The sequence below is a fragment of the Pinus tabuliformis genome, chromosome 2_1 (assembly GCF_031772625.1).
Source record: "Pinus tabuliformis cultivar Carrire ecotype Pingquan chromosome 2_1, CPIR1, whole genome shotgun sequence".
NCBI classification, from domain to species: domain Eukaryota; kingdom Viridiplantae; phylum Streptophyta; class Pinopsida; order Pinales; family Pinaceae; genus Pinus; species Pinus tabuliformis.
The window spans coordinates 945,362,921-945,383,757 of NC_142299.1; the positions used below are offsets into that span (position 1 = coordinate 945,362,921).

General features: G+C 36.3%; 1 protein-coding gene across 1 annotated transcript; it reads right to left on the reverse strand.

Moving 5' to 3' along the window:
* Window positions 1–538: 538 nt before the first annotated feature.
* LOC149203763 (UDP-glycosyltransferase 85A8-like) lies at window positions 539–2,767 on the reverse strand. Its single transcript, XM_089400241.1, has 2 exons — window positions 1,867–2,767; window positions 539–1,687 (listed from the first exon to the last, which is right to left on the reverse strand). The coding sequence occupies exons 1-2, from the start codon at window positions 2,411–2,413 to the stop codon at window positions 723–725; spliced, it is 1,512 nt and encodes a 503-aa protein (XP_089256367.1). The 5' UTR covers window positions 2,414–2,767; the 3' UTR covers window positions 539–722.
* Between the last annotated feature and the right edge of the window lie 18,070 nt (window positions 2,768–20,837).

Genomic DNA, 20,837 nt, shown 5'->3' on the forward strand with positions numbered 1-20,837 from the left:
TCGACAACCTCAACAAGTACAAAAACCTTAACCATTGCATCTTCTCCTACCTTAATCTTTTAAAGCCTATTTTTTTTTTTTTTTTTATCAAACCCTATAATAAAATCACCCTTAAAATAACATTTCCATTATGTTCCATAATAAAAATTAAAAAGAAGAAGACAAAAACACATCGTAAATTGATCTCTTTACTCGAAATCGTAAAAGTGAATTGTAAATTCACCTCTTCTCAAACATCCCTCCAATTTGGTTAACTTTGGGAGCCCTATTTGTGTGTAGACCCTCTCTTTCTCTCATTCATTCATATATATATATAGAACATTAATTTTTAAAACATAATGTTAAATAGCACAACTTAATGATTTTATCGAAAATTGTCACCGTACATCGTTATAAAAAAAAATTTCCTCACCGTACATTTATTACATTAAACAGACAATCTTTTTTCCAATTTTATGTGACCACAAATAACAAAACAACATGGATAGTGTGCACTAAGTAATTTAAGTGCTATAATGCTATTCTCTACGCAGCGAAATCAGTATGAAAATCAGTATTATTTGGATGGTTCGCTTACTCCATCGAGTTTTTTTGGATGATATGGATGACACCATCACAATTTATCAGGAGTTACATAAACTCTAAAGCGGTAAGTCATGCGCTGCACTGTAGCCTCTAACGCAACAACCTCTGTAATCTAAATTCATTCTCCACATTATTAGTCACTTGGTTTCGTCCTGGGATTGAGCTGCTGCTTTACTGGCCATGTCTTTAACAAAGGTGTTTAAGTTATTAAAAGATGAGCCCCCAGGGAGGACTGCCCTCGTTGCACACTGCTTAAGTCTCAAAACATTCTCTCTCAACTGCTTTCCTTGGCTACTTTTCATCATTCTCTTCACCAATTCCTCTACCTCTTCTTTCGGCACCACCTTCTGGTCATCCACGTCCACGCCTTCAAACTTCAGGCCGACCTCCCACACTTCCTTCGCAAACTTGCAGTTCAGAAACTGATCGGCAAAATAAGGAAAACCCACCACGGGAACTCCCATGCCAATGGCCTCCGAAATCGAGTTCCATCCGGCGTGAGTGAGGAATAATCCAACCGATGTGTGGGCAAGGACTTTAACCTGAGACGCCCACGCTACAAGTAGTGCCCGATCCTTGGTTCTTTCTACAAAGCCATCTGGTAAAACTACAGGGTTACCTTCTGCGATATCCGAGCGGAGAACCCACAGGAAAGGATGCCCACTATCCTCTAACCCTAGGGCCAGCTCCCGCAATTGCTCCTGAGATTTGACAGCTAGGCTGCCAAAGGAAATGTATATAACAGATGCTGGCTCTTGCATATTCAGCCATGCCAGGCAGCTCTCCTCCTCCTCCTCCCACAGACTGATGGTGGAATCCCTTCCTTGTAAGAAATTGGGAAGGAATACAGGTCCTATGGCCAAGGCAGGACATCCATCCAAAGAGAGGGCTGCCACTGCCTCCCTCCCTTCAAGCTCCTCAAACGTGTTCACCAGTACGTAGTCCCCTTTATTCTGCATCTGCGTTTCATAGAGAAAGGCATTGAAACGACTGTCCGACGTATCCTCAGCGCGAAAGACGGAACTCAAATCGGCTGGCCTCAAAGGTGGGATATTACCCGGCAGACAAGTGATCAGTTTCTCTGTATTGTACGCTTTGCCTACTGCACTTCCAGAGGCCCACCCGAGCGAGTAGTTAGTTATTGCAGTTCAAGAAACCGGAAAAAAAAAAAAAAAAAACAAACAAACAAAGACAAAAAAAAACAAAAAAACAAAAAACAAAAAAAAACCTGTTGAAAGGCAGGAAAAACGAAAATCAGCACGGCAGTGGAGACGCGCTTACCTCTGATCGGAATATATCCCTCAGACATAAGGAGGGTAGTGTAGCGCTGGGCAATGGAGGCAGCAGCACAAAATGGCCAGAAGACAACCCTGGGCACTTTCATGTTTGTGGCAACCTCATCCGTGCAAGACATAAAAGCATCTGCCACGATGCATGTGATTGGTGGAAAGGAATATTTTTCCTGATCACCAGTAGGGTTGCTGCTGCTACAAAGGAGGTGCTCCAATGCAGGGCCCAATTTTTGCAGTGCTGACATATACACGCCGAGGTTGGAGGGGCGGCCATCGTCGAACAATAAGCTATCAGAAAGAGACAGAAATCGAATTTTCCCGCTTCGGAGATGAAGATCGTCGCCCGAAGCAACAGAATGGTTGCTTCTGCCAGAAACTTTGACCACGCGTTTATGGGTTCCTTCAGTGTTGACGAAAGTGATAAAAAATCCTCGCATAGCCAGCAGCTGCGCCAAATTCATGAGAGCGTTAACATGACCTTGCCCAGGATATGGAACAATCACTGCGTGCGAAGCACATTGATTTTCAGTATCCATTACAGTAATATGCAGGCCTATCCGCTCACTTTTCCCTCTTATTTCTTGAAGTTGCGAACTTTACACCTCGGTTCAGTTCTAGTGACAAGTACTTTAATGAGAATGGTTAGGATGCTCTTGTTTAGCAGACTGTCCAAGTCGCAAGTACCTAGTGCGAGAATGGTTAGTATGCGCCAGAGAGTCCACGAGGCGACGTTTTGCTATCGATTTTAACACCATTGGCTAGTCTAGATTTCAATTGACAAGTACTTCTAACGAGAATGGTTAGGATATGCATCATGACTGCTTTCAGGGGAATAATCCATGTAAATAGTTCACATTATTAATCTACTTGATTATGGTTGATGTGGAGTGAGTCTAAGGAAGGCAATGGTTTTATGAATATAGGAAAAAAGAATGCTGATGAAAGTAATGTATTTCATGAATTTAGAAAAAGTGAGCATGTGGACAATCATTAAAACATTAATATAATTCGTTGGATGTTGAAGAAAAAGGAAGAAAGGGGACGAGAGAGTGGATGGCGTAATCCCACGGGAACCTACACGGTTCATGGAACATTGTGATGTTTTAATAGAATTGGTTGGATGTGAAAGAAAAAGGAATAAAGGAGAGGAGAGAGTGGATGTCGTAATCCCACGGGTAACTACGCGGTTCATGGAACATTGTGAATTCATAGGGATGTGGCACCAATGTTTTTTCATTCCACATGTTTTCGTAAAATGGAATTTACCCAAAGTTGCACTCTTTCTTCGCTTCTTTTAGTTAAGTGTGTAAAATAGTTATGATACTTAACCAAAATCGCATATGGACAACGATGATAATCTCCGATTATTCAATATAATAACACGTATAAAACTCAATATGATGTGGTCGGCACACCGACCTAATACCCATGGTTAAATCATGATTTTTGTTAATTGAAATGTGTTAAAAAATCAGTAAGACACTGATCTTGAAAAATTCATTCCAAAAAATATATCTCAAATTCTAATCATTTTGCTTTTCCACGTAACGATACTCTGTCAATACTTTTCCAAAAATGCTGATGAACGGTCATCCCCAGCAGATTGTGACAGTACAGAGAGGACAAAGTATGATGAGAATTTCATTTTAAAAACGACAATTTACAGATGCTTTTCCGAAGACGCAAACGCTGTGTCAGATTACATGGTTATGTGTATCCGTGCACTTAGGCAATGAGTGGCAACATCATTTCAGAAAACACCAAATAGGTAAGCGCTGTGGAAGTGCAAATATTGATGGCCGAAGATGTCCGCATCATTCCTATTTGCAACAACCGAAAATTATTTTGCCCACTTACGTTACTCCAACGAAAGCGAGTGACTGTACGCCGCCTTTCAAACGTTTCCATGACGTGGCGAATTTACTATATTGTCATATAGATAAGGTTGACATTCTTACCTCGCCTACTGGAGCTATCTTTCGAAGAATCTAGTACAATGCAATTTTGTCATAATTGGACAGGTAATGAAATTGTATATACTTTATATTAAAATTCTCCCAACGCTATATACAAACACGTGAATACCATGGATGCCTTTGAATTATTACCCTTAGAACCCTTGAAGATATTTAATATATTTCTATATCAAGATCCATACTCAGTCATAAAATTGAACCCAGCCGAAATCAAATATATAGTTATATTAATATACTCAAAAATATAATTCTATTAATATACCAGGCCAAGGCATTAAATGAGCGACGTTTACAATAATTTCACCATAGTTTGACTCACTAGTCCTTCCCCTAATTCGTTGTGAGACACATTGATGAATTATATCGAACTGATACTGCTCACGTAGGACCTCGGACTCGGCGACACGATGAGGACAACGGGGTGAGCTTAGTGGTTCCGCGGTCGTGGCTCTTTGCAAGTCGCAGGTGGCAGATTCTGCGACGAGGTGTCGACCATTCGCTGCAGTCGTCGACTCCAAGTAATAATGAGTCCGCTGCTCGACCTCTTTCCACGCCTAGGGTATTGTCATGACTGCGTTCAGCGATGACGCCGACGCTCGTGGCTGTCAACTAACCAGCTCGTCAAAACAAAGGAAATACGAAAGGAATGTACAAGCAAATGCAATAACAATTATAGTATAGCATTTAGGAATACTATAAAAATATGATGATAAGAAGAGTGTATAACAATCATATTATAACATTTAAGAATACTACAAAAATATGATGATAAGAAGAGTGTATAAATTTGAAGGACGCCTTGTATATTACATCTAAATGTTATAATATTTTTCAAGGTCATATATAAGAAGCCAAAAAGAGGAAGATAAAGTTATGTAAGAGTTTTAAGCATTTTTGTGATAATGTATATAATTTTGAACTATTTAATGCCTCAAATACCATACTTACTTTCAACGTCGAAGATTTATATGAGTTCCATGAGGGTGTTATGGAGTAAGATGAGCAAATTGCCGAATCAAATCCCAAACTAGAGAGGAATGAGATCACAAAGAACTTCGAATAGAGAATCCTAGGTAGAATTAGGATTCAAATGAGCAAAGTATATTTGATTCCTTCCTTGGGAAGGAAAAGGTTGAGAGTAAACCACATGGATAAGGTTGAGAGTAAATCACATGGACTTCAAAAAAAGAGTTGGACTAAATCACATCACTATTTCATAAAGATTTTTATGAATCTTTTGAGTAAAAGCTTTATTTTCCTTTTAAGATGAGAGTTTAGCATGAGAGTTTAATGTAGGACAATTTTTTTAATGGGTAGTAAACTTTTTCATAGAATTGAATGGTGTTATTGCGCTAGAGGTATGACTTAGAGGCGCATTCTACAACTATGTATGACCGTGATGTGTAAATATGTCATGTCTTAATTTTTTTTTTTACTAATGTGGACCAAAACATTAGCTTGAATTTCAAATTATATATAACTTGAGTCTTTAGATTATATATAATTTTTCAATCTTATTAATGGGCTAAGATAAATTATCAAAATATAAATATGTGGTATTATATATAATTTGAATGGAGAATAAATTATCTAATCTCTTTATATGTGAATATGAATGGATCATAAATTTACCTTTACCAAAATAATTTACCACATTAAAGTTCCAAATTAGGTAAAATTTTAAACATCTTTACTATTTACTAAAGTCAATAGCATATCTTAAACCAAAGGAAAATGGTTGATTCAACAAAAAAAAAGAAGGAAAATCATGCTCCAACATATTTTAATATTTTTTTAATTAAATATTGTAGAATGAATCTTTAAAGAGAAAAATCATATGCTATGAATATATTGAAATCTTTAAAGACATAAATATTTCCACATCCAAGTTCTAATATTTGAAAATATTAATTTGATGTAATTCTATTATAAATTTTGTTATCATGCTATGTAAAAAACATCATTAAATCTAATATTAATATCATTAAATTTAATAATTTTGGATTAATGCAATATTAAATTATTCAATTTGTTATATTACAATTGCATAAGGCTTCTTATTTCAAACTAAGGTCGATGGGATCTCTTGACTTCTTTTAATTTTTTAATTGAGGGCCTGGATTGATTCTCAAGAGAATATGCTCACCAATTTCCTAGGGATTTGAGATTATTCCAATTCTAATAAGTTCCTCTATGATAAATCCCTCATTATTATTTATAACATTCATTTATATATAATCAAATTTTATTTAGCAAAATGATCCATTACTTTTAATAAATTTAAAAAATTAGATTCGTGTCACTTCCCACCCACCAATTTCCTAGGAATTAGAGATTATTCCAATTCTAATAAATTCCTCCATGATAAGTTCCTCATTATTATTTATAACATTCATTTACAATTCTTTTTCTTTAGTAAGTTAAATTTGATCCATAACCTTTTTATACATGGTTAATCAAATAAATGTGTACATTAGTAAGGCATTATTTGTAGTGCAATAGTTTTTTTGGTTATATTTATGAAGCCTTTGGCTATATCAACCACATTTATATTTTTAATGTGATTGTACTAGTATATATTAATATATCATGATATACATTAACTCTAGATATTTATCGAGGGAAGAAAAAAGACACAAAGTGATGGAGGTGGAGAGACAGAGGGAGTGACAAGGGAGAGATGGAGATAAAATGGAGAGGGTAGTGGAGGAATGAAAAGAGAGAGAGAGAGAGAGAGAGAGAGAGAGAGAGATAATGGTAAGAGAGAGAAAGGGAGACACAAAGATGTAGGGGGGGAGAGGAACAAGGTTGGAGGGTAGCGAGAGAGTGAGAGAGAGATGGGAGCAGAGAGAGGGAGGTAGGAGAGAAAAGTAGAGAGGGGAAGCTCTAGAGTGAGGGGGAGAGAGGTAAGGACAAAGATGAAGGGATAAAGAGATGGAGTTGGAGGGTGGGAGAGCGAGTGAAGAAAGAATACATAGAGAGAAAAAAGTGGAGAGAGATAGAGAGAGGGAGTGACAAGGGTGAGATGGAGATAGAGTTGTATGTTTTGGGGTGAGATAGAGAGACAAAGAAAGGGAGATGGATGAAATGGGGAAGAGACGCAGAGAGAAGGATATAAGGAGGGAGATAGTGATAGAGTTGGACGGTGAAGAGAGACAGAGGGGGGATAGACAAAGGGAGGCTAGAGAGAAAGGGAGAGGGAGGAAGGAAGAGAGAGAGAACATGAGAGAGACAAGGAGAGAGCGAGGGAGAGAGAGATGGAGTTGGAGGGAAAGAGAAAGGGAGGTAGGAATAAATACATATAGAGAAAACGTTGGAGGGAGAGAGAGAGGGAGTGATAAGGGAGATGGAGAGAGAGGGAAAGAGGAGAGTAGGATGGAAGAGAGATAGAAAGGGGAGAGAGAGTGTGAAGGGGAAGAGAGAAGGAGAGGAAGAGGGAGGGAGATATATATAGATATGTAGAAAGAGTGTGTATGTTTTTGGGGTGATAGGGAGAGATAAAGGAGAGACAGAGGGATATAGAGGTATAGATGGGAGGTGAAGAGAGAGATAGAGAGGGAGAGGGAGAGATAGATAGATATGGATAGAGTTTGTGTGCGTGTCTGGGGATCATGTGAGATAGAGAGACGAAGGAGAGATAGAGTAGGATATAGATATAAATGGAGGGGTAAAAGAGGGAAGAATATTTCTTTCACTATATGCATTTATTTCAGTGTAGATGATGAATTCTAATCCTATTTGATTGCTTGAACTAGATGCATTGATTTCAATGTAGATGTTGATTTGTAATTATATTTGATTACTTGCACTAGAGCATATATTTCAGTTTAGATGTTGATTTCTTATCCTATTTGATTGCTTACTCTAGTTGCATTTATTTCAACATAGATGGTAATTTATAATCATATTTGATTGCTTTTATTAGGTGCATTGATTTTAGTATAGATGTTGATTTCTAATTATATTTGATTGTTTGCACTAAATGCATTGATTTAAGTGTAGATATTGGTTTCTAATCTTATTTGATTTCTTGCATTATAAGCATTGATTTCACTAAATATATTTTTTCTAATACTATTTAATTTCTTGCATTAGATGGATTAGATGGTGTTCATATTGAGAATGTAAATTATTAAAAATATTTTTCAAAATTAGATGGAGGGGGGAGAGAGGGAAGAAGATTTCTTGCACTAGATGCATTCATTTCAATGCACATGATGATTTCGAATCCTATATGATTGTTTGCACTAGATGAATTGATTTCAGTGTAGATGTTGATTTCTCATTATATTTGATTTCTTTGCACTAGATGCTTTGATTTCAGTGTAGATGTGAATTTCTAATCCTATTTGAATGCTTACACTAGATGCATGGATTTCAGTGTAGATGTGGATTTCTAATCCTATTTGATGGCTTGCACTAGATGCATTGATTTTAGTGTAGATGTTTCTAATTCTATTTGATTGCTTGCATTAGATGTTGTTAGTATTGAGGTTGTATATTATTAAAAAAAATATTTTCTAAGATATATTATAATAATATATAAAGGAGCACTATTAAGAAATAATTAGTTGTCAAAAGTTGTGATGCCTAGAAATAAAATGAAAAATATGTGCAAAATCAATCCTCGTGAAAAGTGAAAATTAAGCCTTGGCAATATTGTCTCCCATATTCATCACCAAATAATTACTAATAAATACTTATATATATTTAAAATACATTCAGAATTACATATATTCAAAATTACTAATAAATAATTGCATACAACAATGTATTATAAATATTTATAAGAGGAAAATATATATTTATAGACATGAAAACAAATCAAAATATTCTTGAACGGGATGTGTTAATTTTTCGGAGAAACAAATAATGTAAATATTTTATAAATCTTACCATTTATTTAAAAAATTCATAAATACATTATTTCTTGAATTTGCAAAATAAAGTCCAGATAAAAATAAAAATCATCAAAATACTCTTGAAGGAAATAAATTATTTCAAACATTAGTGAAGAAACAAATTATTTCAAGAGTAATCTTGATGCACTAAACTATTAAAACTACTCTCCAAGATATATTTTGTAATACTTTGAGGAACACTATTTAGAATTTTATTAGTTGTCAAAAGTTGTGATACCTAAAATTAAATGAAATAGATGTGCACTATCAATCCTCATGAAAACTATTGACAAGATTGTTTCCATTTAATAATAAAAAATCACATACACATAGAAAAATATAACACAACAACTGTAACGTTCACAAACATACCATTCAAATCCAAATACATAAACACACAAAGCACTCAATGCACATAAGTATAGACATACAAACCATTCAAGGCAAGCAACACAAATTAAATTAAAAAAGAGAACGACATGGTCATGCCAAGCAAAGATAACCTAATGTGAATTTTGAATTTCATCTCAAACATATACATAATAATGATAATCTAAAAATGTGACATTATTGTCGTCAACTGAACTAGCTTTGATCCATCTAACACCATATCTATCATGCACCGAGAGGGATCAAATACCTCAAGGTGAAAATCTTTCCTCAATTTATACTCACCAAAAAGAAGATTACCTCAAGGTGCAAACCTTCCCTCAAGTTATACACACCAAGAATATTTTAACCTCGATGGATTCGAATAGAGAATCCTAGGTTGAACTAGGATTCAAAAAAACAAAGTATATTTGATTCATTGGGAAGGAAAATTTTTAGAGGAAACCACTTGGATTTCAAAAGAAGAGTTGGACTAAATCACATGGCTATTTCATAAGGATTTTATCATTCTTATGAGTAGAAGCTCTCTTTTCGTTTTAACACGAGTGTTTAATGTAAGAAAATTTTCCTAATGAGTTGTAAACTCTTTCATAGAGTTGATCGGTGTTATTTACTCTATATGGGAAGCCACAATTGAATTTTTTCATATGTCACCAATGAATCATGGATTGTCTTATTATGTATATATCATAAAAAATAAATAAAAAAAATTCATGGTTAAAACATTTATTTGGTCCTATATATACTTAATTTTTATAGTTAAAATATTTATTTTGTCCTATATATACTTTATTTAGCATTCAAAAATACAATTTAAACAATGAAAAATAACGCATTGTATTTTACACTCTAAAAAAGTTTGCACATTAGAAATTTTATTCCCCTCGGCTCATGTTAGATCCATACTTAGACGAATCTATGTTGGTTGAGGTGAGAGGCTCATTCTATAGTCTAGTATGACTGGATGTGTAAGTTTTCCCATCTCTCCGTGCTCCTTTAAAATAAAATAAAAAATAAAAAGTTAGGTTCTAAATAGAAAAATAATGTGGCTCTAATTAAAAAAAAAATCAATATGCTCTAAAGTAATTAGAAGTAAAAAATATGTGTGAATGAGATGTTTAAGTCTTATAATTTTAAAAAATATTTCAACAAGAGATTTAAATAGACTATTTGAAGATCTATGTTAACTAATTTATGCCAATATCAAATTCATATATATCTATATATAGAAGAAAAAAAATTAAGTTGTTATGGTTAAAATTTTTATTTGGTCCTTTATATATTCTATTTAGAATTCAAAAATACAATTTAAATAATGAAAAATAGCACATTGTATTTTGCACATGAAGGAATTTGAACATCTCATCTCATGTAAGATCTGTACTTAAGATCTATACTAGTATTGAACTAAATTAATTATATTCCAAACAATTGTTTTGTAACTTAAGTGCATGTTGGTGTGTTTAGGTTAGAGCTAGTTTGCTTATTGGATGGAATAAAATGATCAGCCTTTATTTATCATTAGGATTTTGTGAAGATCGGCCAACTTGGCAGCCCCTCTGGATAATTTTAAATCCCACAAAGTGATTTCCATCCTCAACCCATCTCCATGAAATTTGAAACTAAGACTTAGAGGGAACCAAACCCCACACAAACCAACTAATTTACACCTCATAGGTCTATTTGTCATCTTTATATGTAATAATTATCTTATTTATCATCTTTATTTATAATAATTTATGATATGTAAAAAAAGGCTTGATTTTTCACAATGAACTTTTTGTATTATTTATACATGATTTATAAATTACTACCACTAATACTAATAATAATTAGTGTGATGTAATTTTTTCATTTTAATAAAAAATATTTTTTTTAAATGTATCAAATATTATTTAAAAAGTAGTTAATAAAATGTTTAAGAGTAATTATAATATTTATATCAATTGCAAAATTTGTGGTTGGATCAAAAATCCATATTAACTAGACAAGAAATTACATTTCTTCTCATAAGTAAAAAGTAAATTAATTATTTTTACTCATCTGCATATTAAGTAGTGAAAATATTATATTCTTTTTCATATTCAAAATCAAATTATTATTTTACTTTAAATTACCATATAGATATAAAATTAAATTGTAGATTGAAATATTTAAATTATGGCTTACACTAATCATGCTTTATTTTCCTAAAATTGTAATTAATTTTTTTTTTTTTTTAAGTATTAGCCTTTTTTGCTATTTCTTTAGTTAAAAAAATAGTAAAAAATTGTGGAAATTAAATATTGAAGATGTGGAATTTGCAAAATGCTAATGTTTCCAAAAATTTAAATGAAACTAATTGAAAATCTTTGTTGACATTGATGGCATGAAAGCCAAACCACAAAGAGGTGAAGATGAGAATTATGTGAATGTTTGATGACGAAGGTATGCTAATTTGAAAATTATGTTTTCATTTATTTCGTTTGTTTTCCTTCCTTACTAGTGCAAATAAATGTCCAACCGTTCCAAAAATTGTCGTTGTTGATCCATTACCATCAAGAGATAGGCATTCAAAAGTAAGTTCATTTGGGACGCCTCTTCCCACCCGAACGCGAATCTTGTTGGGGATTTTTCTGGTAAAATCCCAAAAACAAAAAAAACACAGAGGCAATGCTCTGTTTCCTTCTCTCCTCAGGATCCTTTGTGCACAGGGAAGCTTTAAAAAAAAATGACTGAGAACAGAGTATTACACACCCAGAAAATGATTTCTATTCAAAAATGAAATGCCTGATACATATTCATCCTCTTTTACTAAGAGGGATTTACCAAAAACAACATTCAACAAAACTCTGTCTCCTCCTGAGAATTTACACTGCTGGTGTGTAAAAACCCATATACATTTACTGCTGTAAAACCCCTTTTACATTTACTGCTGTAAAACTATTTTTACACACTGCTGTAAAACTAATTTTCATATGCAACTCCACACAAAATGATGTGCTTACACTCCCGCACTGCTGTGCATATTCTACATACCTCACTCAAACATATGTGCTCCCCTCTGTTCTTTTCTTCATGCACTGCTGTGCGTTTTTTGTATCATACTCACACAATGGTCAACACACATTAAAAAGACATATTACAAAGAAAACATATGCCAAAAAAAATTACAGCAGCAAGCACTTTTCGTTTCACTTGTTATATCATATAACCCCAAAACAAAACATATATATGATTCGTTGACTTACCCATTCTTCCGTGCAAGCAATAAAGTATTTTACCTACTATTATGACGGTTTTATTAAATGCCTTAATATCAAAACTGCGGTCAACAAAACTTGAATTTTACTCCACGCAATATTTATTCGTTGCAGGCTCGTATGCTACTTTGGTTGATGGACGGCAGAGAACGATCAAGCAAATCGGACGGTTGACGTTGATTTCGGGAGCCCACTTCATGCTGAACATTAGCGTCCGAAAAGTCAGTTCTGCTGACGTATGTAGAGGACCACGTGGCTGCATTACATTGTATCGGAGTCGATTATACGGAAACCACTCCACACCAAAAGGCGGTCTGAAATCTGACAGGGGTAGTTTCTGGTTTCGCTGCGGCGGTTTGGGCGTTGTACGCATGCGGTTGAAATTACGTTTTCAACACTCCCCTTTAATTTCAACTGCTGGGCATTCAGTCATACCCAGACACTTTCTCAAAAATTCAAAGCTTTTCTGATCCAATGGCTTTGTCAAAATGTCTGCTACTTGTTCTTGAGTCCTGCAATGTTCTAGGACAATTTCTCCATTGTTCACCAATTCTCTGATGTAGTGAAACCTTGTATCAATGTGTTTCGTTCTCTTATGAAACACTGAATTCTTTGACAATGAAATAGCTGAGCTATTGTCACAAAAAATCATTGTCGCTTTTGCCTGCTCTTGGCCTAAGCTCCTCAACATTCTTCTCATCCAAACTGCTTAACATGCTGCTGCTGTAGCTGCCACATATTCAGCCTCTGTTGTAGACAATGCTACAATGGATTGCTTCTTAGAAGCCCATGAAATGGCTCCTGAACCCATGTGAAAAGCATAACCGGAAGTGCTTTTCCGATCATCTACACTTCCAGCCCAATCACTATCAGTGTATCCAACTAAATTTGAACATTCTGAAGTAGTATATAAAATTGCAAACATTTTGGTACCTTTGACATACCTTAAAATTCTTTTTGCTCTCTGTCAATGTGCCTCCTTTGGCCTCTCCATGAATCTGGAAATTAAACTAACAACAAACATAATGTCAGGCCTAGTTGCTATTAAATACATAAGGCTGCCAACAATGCTCTTGTACAAACTAGGATCAAAATCCTTGCTGCTGTCCGCTCTACTGAGTTTTAATCCCATTACTGTGGGAGTGATCGCTGCTTTGCATTCTTGCATGTTAAATCTGCCCAACACTTGATTTACATATCTAGCTTGTGAGATAAAAATTCCTTTTTCATTTTGATCTACTTCTATCCCTAAGAAGTATCTCAAAAAAGCCATGTCAGTCATTTCAAATTCCTCTTTCATGACTGATTTAAAATTCTCAATGAGCTGATCATCATTACCTGTGAAAATAACATCATCAACATATAAGACAACAATTAAAATTTTACCATCTTTTTCTTTGATGTAGATGGTGGGTTCTCCTTCACACTTGTCAAATTCATTATCCAATAGATAGGAATCTATCCTGCTGTACCATGCTCTTGGCGCTTGCTTCAGCCCATAAAGAGCTTTCTTCAATTTGTACACTTTGTGCTCTTCACCTTTCTTCTCATAGCCTAGAGGTTGTTCAATGTAAACCTCTTCCATTAACACTCCATTTAGGAATGTTGACTTCACGTCCATTTGGTAAACTTTCCACTTGTTTTGAGCTGCTATGGACAGCACTGCTCTCACGGTTTCCATTCTTGCAACCGGTGCGAAAGTCTCCTCATAATCTCTCCCATATTGTTGCTTGTACCCTTTAACAACCAGCCTTGCCTTGTGTCTTTCTATTTTACCTTCAGCATTGCTCTTGGTCTTGTAGACCCATTTAACTCCAATGACTTCTTTGCCTTTTGGTAGCTCAACCAAATCCCAAGTTTTGTTTCTCTCTATGGCATTCATCTCCTCATCCATAGCTTCTATCCATTTCTTATCTTTGATTGCATCTTCGAAATGAATAGGATCATCAACATGACAATACAAGGCAAATAAGGAATTCATTCCTTCATCATAAATGTCACTTAGATTTCTAAATTTCTTACCTCTTTCATTTGGTGTGCAAGTGCTTGAAGACGCACTTGAATTTCCTCCTTGTGGTGTGCTTGAAGAATCACTTTCATTTATCCTCAATGGTGTCCCTTGCTGTCCTTGTGTTGGTGCTGTTGGTTGGGGATGCATTTCAGCCACCTCCTCATCATTTTCATCATGAGACAAACAGTTTTTAACATTCACTGTTTTCTCTATGCTTCCATCCCAAGCTTCCTCTTCAATGAATTGAACATCTCTGCTGACAAAAAACTTCTTGGTAGATGGGATATACAACCTGTAAGCTTTGGATTCCTCACTGTATCCAATGAAAAGACATTTCTCCCCTTTGCTGTCCAACTTCCTCCTTAGCTGATCTGGTATGTGTGCATAGGCCACACATCCAAAAACTCTCATGTGGGTGACTCCTTGCTTTCTCCCACTCCATGCTTCTTCCAGCACTTTGTTCAACACTGCTTTTGTAGGACACCTGTTCAAAATATAAACTGCACAATTTACAGCTTCAGCCCAATAATCATTTGGCAAATGCTTTGCCTTCAGCATGCTCCTCGCCATATCCATGATGGTCCTATTCTTCCTTTCAACAACTCCATTTTGCTGTTGGGTGTGCCTAGCTGTAAACTGTTTGTGAATTCCATTTTCTCTACAAAATTGTAGGAATTCCTTGGAGATATACTCACCTCCTCTGTCAGTTCTCAAAACTTTTATATGCAGCCCGCTTTGGTTCTCCACACGTGCTTTGAAATTTCGGAATTTTTCAAACACTTCACTTTTGTTTTTAAGAAAATATACCCAAGTTTTTCTTGTAAATTCATCAATAAATGTTAGGAAATATTGGCTGCCTGCTAATGATGGATTTTGCATTGGTTCACATAAGTCTGAGTGGATGATCTCTAAGGGTGCCTTTGCCCTTATGCTTTTACCTGATGGAAAACTTTCTCTATGTTGTTTCCCCAAAATGCAACCTTCACAAAGGCTGTCCGGTTTCTCTATCAATGGTAATCCTCTTACCATTCCTTTTCTGCTTAACAAGTTTAGACCTCCAAAATTGAGATGTCCAAATCTCAAGTGCCACAACAAATTTTCATCCTTTGGCACGCCTTGGAAAGCCTCTTGGGTGACTGCTGCAATTTCTCCTTTGTTTTTCAAATCTTCTCTTATTCTAAGAGGGAACATCCTGTTCCTTGTCATCTTCACTTCAGCAATGCATCGTTTGCTGGGTGCTATATCCATGATGGTGCACACATCATTCTCAAAGAAAACATTGTAACCTTTCTGAACAAGCTGTCCAATACTCAAAAGGTTACATCTCATTCCAGGGACATAGTAGACATCTGCTATGTTTTTCTTTTCACCTTGCTTTGTAAATATTTTTACCTCTCCTTTTCCCATAACAGAAATTTTGCTATCAGTTCCTAGTGTGACTTCTGATTTCACATTTTTATCTAGGGCAGAAAAGAGGGCTATGTTTCCTGTCATATGGTTGCTGCAACCTGAGTCTAAAAACCATATGTCCTCACTGTTTTTTTCAGCCATGTTACAAGCTAACAACACATTATCTTGGCTGATGTTTTCTCTAGTGACATTTTCATTTTGCCTATTACTCATATCATGTTGCTTCTTCCTACATTCACTGGCATAATGCCCATATTTTTTACAATAATAGCATTGGACATTGGATTTTTCATACCTTTGTCCTTGAGCATGATGTTGTCCTCTTTGTTGGCTGCTGCCTTGGCCTTGGTTCTGATTTGGATTGCTGCCTCTTCCTTGAGCATTTGCTGGACTGTTCCTTCCACCTCTGTTCTGGCTTCTGCCTCTTCCTCTCTTGTTTCCTCTGCCTTGACCTCTTACTCTTCCAAAGGACATCTGAGTCTTAAAGGCTTGCTCTAGAGATGAGTTTTCATTTCTACTCAACCTCTGCTCATGTGTTATCAGTGATGCATGAAGCTCATCAACTGAAAAGTTTGAGAGATCCTTTGTCTCTTCTATGGTGGTGACAATCACATCAAACTTTGAGGGTAGGACCCTCAACAGTTTCTCCACAATCCTCCTTTCTTCAAGGGTTTCTCCATGAGTCCTTATCTGTGTGACCAGACCAATTACATGTGTGAAAAATGAGTCAATGGTGTCTGACTCCTTCATGCTCAGATTTTCAAAATCTCTCCTCAGCAACTGTAGTTTTGCTGTCTTTACTTTCTCCATGCCTTGATAGGCTGTTTTGAGGGTTTTCCATGCTTCATTGGATGTCTTAGCTGCTGCTATCCTTGGAAACACACTCTGGTCCACTGCTTGATACAACAATACAATGGATTTTGCATCCTTCTTCCTATTGCTCTTCAACAGATCTCTCTCTCCCTGAGTTAAGTTGTTAAATTGATTTTCATCTGCTGGTTCTTCAAACCCAGATTCAACAAGCTCCCATAGATCTTGTGAGACAAATAAAGCTCTCATGGTTATTGACCAGTAGTCATAGTTCTTCCCATTAAACTGTGGGAGCTGGGTATTAAACATACCCATGCTAGTGCTGGTACTAGCCATTCCTTGCATCCTCAACTATGCTTCAATTTCTTGACTGTGTATCTTAAAAACACTGACTGCTTTAGCAGTAACAAAAAGAAAACTTTGAGGAATACCTGAATCTTTTGCCTGAGACTTCACTTTGCTGGAGAAGCTTTTACTACCGCAACAGAAGACTCCTCCCTTCAGCTTCTTGAACACCTTCAAAGAGCCTAAGCCTGCTCTGATACCACTGTTGGGGATTTTTCTGGTAAAATCCCAAAAACGAAAAAAACACAGAGGCAATGCTCTGTTTCCTTCTCTCCTCAGGATCCTTTGTGCACAGGGAAGCTTTAAAAAAAAATGACTGAGAACAGAGTATTACATGCCCAGAAAATGATTTCTATTCAAAAATGAAATGCCTGATACATATTCATCCTCTTTTACTAAGAGGGATTTACCAAAAACAACATTCAGCAAAACTCTGTCTCCTCCTGAGAATTTACACTGCTGGTGTGTAAAAACCCATTTACATTTACTGCTGTAAAACCCCTTTTACATTTACTGCTGTAAAACTATTTTTACACACTGCTGTAAAACTAATTTTCATATGCAGCTCCACACAAAATGATGTGCTTACACTCCCGCACTGCTGTGCATATTCTACATACCTCACTCAAACATATGCGCTCCCCTCTGTTCTTTTCTTCATGCACTGTTGTGCGTTTTTTGTATCATACTCACACAATGGTCAACACACATTAAAAAGACATATTACAAAGAAAACATATACGAAAAAAATTACAGCAGCAAGCACTTTTCGTTTCACTTGTTATATCATATAACCCCAAAACAAAACATATATATGATTCGTTGACTTACCCATTCTTCCGTGCAAGCAATAAAGTATTTTACCTACTATTATGACAGTTTTATTAAATGCCTTAATATCAAAAACTGCGGTCAACAAAACTTGAATTTTACTCCACGCAATATTTATTCGTTGCAGGCTCGTATGCTACTTTGGTTGATGGACGGCGAAGAACGATCAAGCAAATCAGACGGTTGACGTCGATTTCGGGAGCCCACTTCATGCTGAACATTAGCGTCCGAAAAGTCAGTTCTGCTGACGTATGTAGAGGACCACGTGGTTGCATTACATTGTATTGGAGTCGATTATACGGAAACCACTCCACACCAAAAGGCGGTCTGAAATCTGACAGGGGTAGTTTCTGGTTTCGTTGCGGCGGTTTGGGCGTTGTACGCATGCGGTTGAAATTACGTTTTCAACAGATCTTCCACTTCCGCGTCTTCAAGAAAGATGGCATCACATTTCAGGAAACCAGAGGACCGATACGTGAAGGAACCACCAATAGAAACGACGTATCAACGGCAATCAACTGACGGAAAGTAGTGGTATTGGGAAGAACCCTAGGGAGGTAATTTGAAGATGCTCACACTGAAGATATTTCTGCTTTGACCAGCATTTGTGAGTTATTACGTGGGCTATGCGAGTAGCCGATATGCTGATATGAGAGTTTTATGGCGATATGCCTTGATACATTAGTTATTATTATTGGATATGCCAAATCTTAACAACCATGTATTAAGCCGATCATTCGTTCAATCCATGGTCAATGGCCACTTGGTATGGATGGCACATTTACATTTTTAGGTCATCTCATGAATTTTTAGGGATAGTCTTTTTACACAAAAACGCGGGTTCTACTAGTGAGTGAAGTGATTGAGTACTACAATACATCTGAGTAAAAAGATTGAGGGTAGCAATACATCTCACGAATGAGTAAAGTGGATTAAAAGATGGTGGTTAATTAATGATATTTACTCTGCCCATTTACCAGATCACCCGTCCTGTGTTACATTGTTGTAACTTGTAATCCCTGCCAAAAAGCAGAGCATGAGAGTGAGCAGGAGCGGGCCCATGAGCTATAGCTAGAAGCTCAGAAAGGGGTAGAGGAGCTAGAGCGAGGACCTAGAGCCAGAAGCTGAAAAAGGGGTCTTGTTATAGCTGAGATTGGAACGGTCACAGGTTAGTTACAAAAATCAATCGCTCATCTGTCTTAAAGATGAGAAAGGGGTCTTGTCATAGCTGAGATTGGAACGGTCACAGGTTAGTTACAAAAATCAATCGCTCATCTGTCTTAGTTTAAGAGATTGTTAGATGCAGCATGCAGCTGCCCCTTTGGGTATGATGGTTAGTGCATAACAACAGTGGAAGTAGGCCTTGAGGTGATGGTTTGGCGAAGATGTGCAAGTAGTGTATCACACAACAAGCAAATATCAGAACATTGCATAATCATGCACACATCACAAATATCATTGTTTTAATATAGTTTTAATGTCATAGCTTCAACCAGCAAATATCATTGTTACCCACAGATCTATTAAGAGATGACAGGGATTGGAAAATCCTATAGATTCTACTTTGAATTTTTACCTTTAGCGGCCCTTGTGCATTGGTGCATAGTAGCATTGATAGAAGCATAACACCTGCAGTGCCCACACAATATGTTCCACGTTACCTCAAATTTAAGGGAAGCGATATATTCGTCATCGACTGAGTTGAATCAACCTCCATTACCTAATATGAGCAAAATGAAAAGTTACTCGAGGGATACATACCTGCGCAAAGGCACAAAATTTGCATAACCATGAAATTTCGTGTGGACGCCATGATATATGATATGATAAGATAGATTGTATCAGCTGGAATACAATCTCTGTTAGTTTAAGAGATTGTCGTAAGTCTGCGATCTATTAAATTCGTTAAAAAATTTAAACAAATCTATGATATAAACACCTAGTGAAACAATACACACCGAGTGTATCCGTTTATACTCAGTGAATGAGTGTATCCATTTAAATCATCGGATCCATCAATTTCATCCAGATTCATTTAAAGTTTTCTTTAAAATAAAAATTAAAAAAAATAAAAATAAAAATTCAAAAACTCTCCTAGTCTCGTTAGTAAACAACTTTCAGATATTTATTCTGTTAAATTTCATAATATTTATTCATATATGTAGTGGCTCATGTATAAATAGTTAGATTTGGACTATATATATTATTTAATGTTATGATAGGTGATATATAAGATGTTTTTAAATTGGAATGGACTTTAAATTAAATGGTTTTTTTTGCTTAAGCAAGAGTCTTACCTCCTAATTCATTAAAGTGTAAAATGCATTACATAATGTACGCCAATTCGCAAGGAACTGTGATTTTAGTGAAAAAAACCCAAAACTACAATTTACCAGGATCATGGCCTAAGTCCCGCCCCTTACACACAACACTTCTAACCCTTAATAGGTATACAAAGCCTCCAAACGGTCAAACCACTAAAAGCCAACTTCCCAAGCAGAAAAGGCACCTCCAAAGCTAAGAGCTCGAGTCAGAAAGACTCCCAAACCCGTAAAGTCGTCAAGAACCTAATGTAGTGCTCTGCCCGACTTGCAACTTTAATCCCAGCCATTGGATCCTCCCGATCAATCCAACGGTTGTGGAGGATTTCGCATTGCAAAGATGCCAAACTCTTATCCAGAAGGTCCCACTGACTTCCTCGATCACTCCTGACCGTTGATCTGCCATCCTTGATACGATGGTTGAGGATCATATCGCGTGGTGCAACCCTACCGAACACTAGTGCGCGATGAGGGCGGTATTGCAACAGAACCCACTGCCACGTGTTGTCCGATGTATGGAATCGCTCCCAAATTTCCAAAACTGCTTCCCGCTTGCATAGCATCCGATCACTGGAGAACCACCCCCTACGTGGTAAGATGATCACCGACGGAAAATTGGGGGTATTGCGGCCAACAAACGATCTCGAAAACAGATAAATCATCTCTTTCCCTCCGCGCCTATGCCTAAACTCGTGAACAAAACTACATCTGCCCTTCAACCAT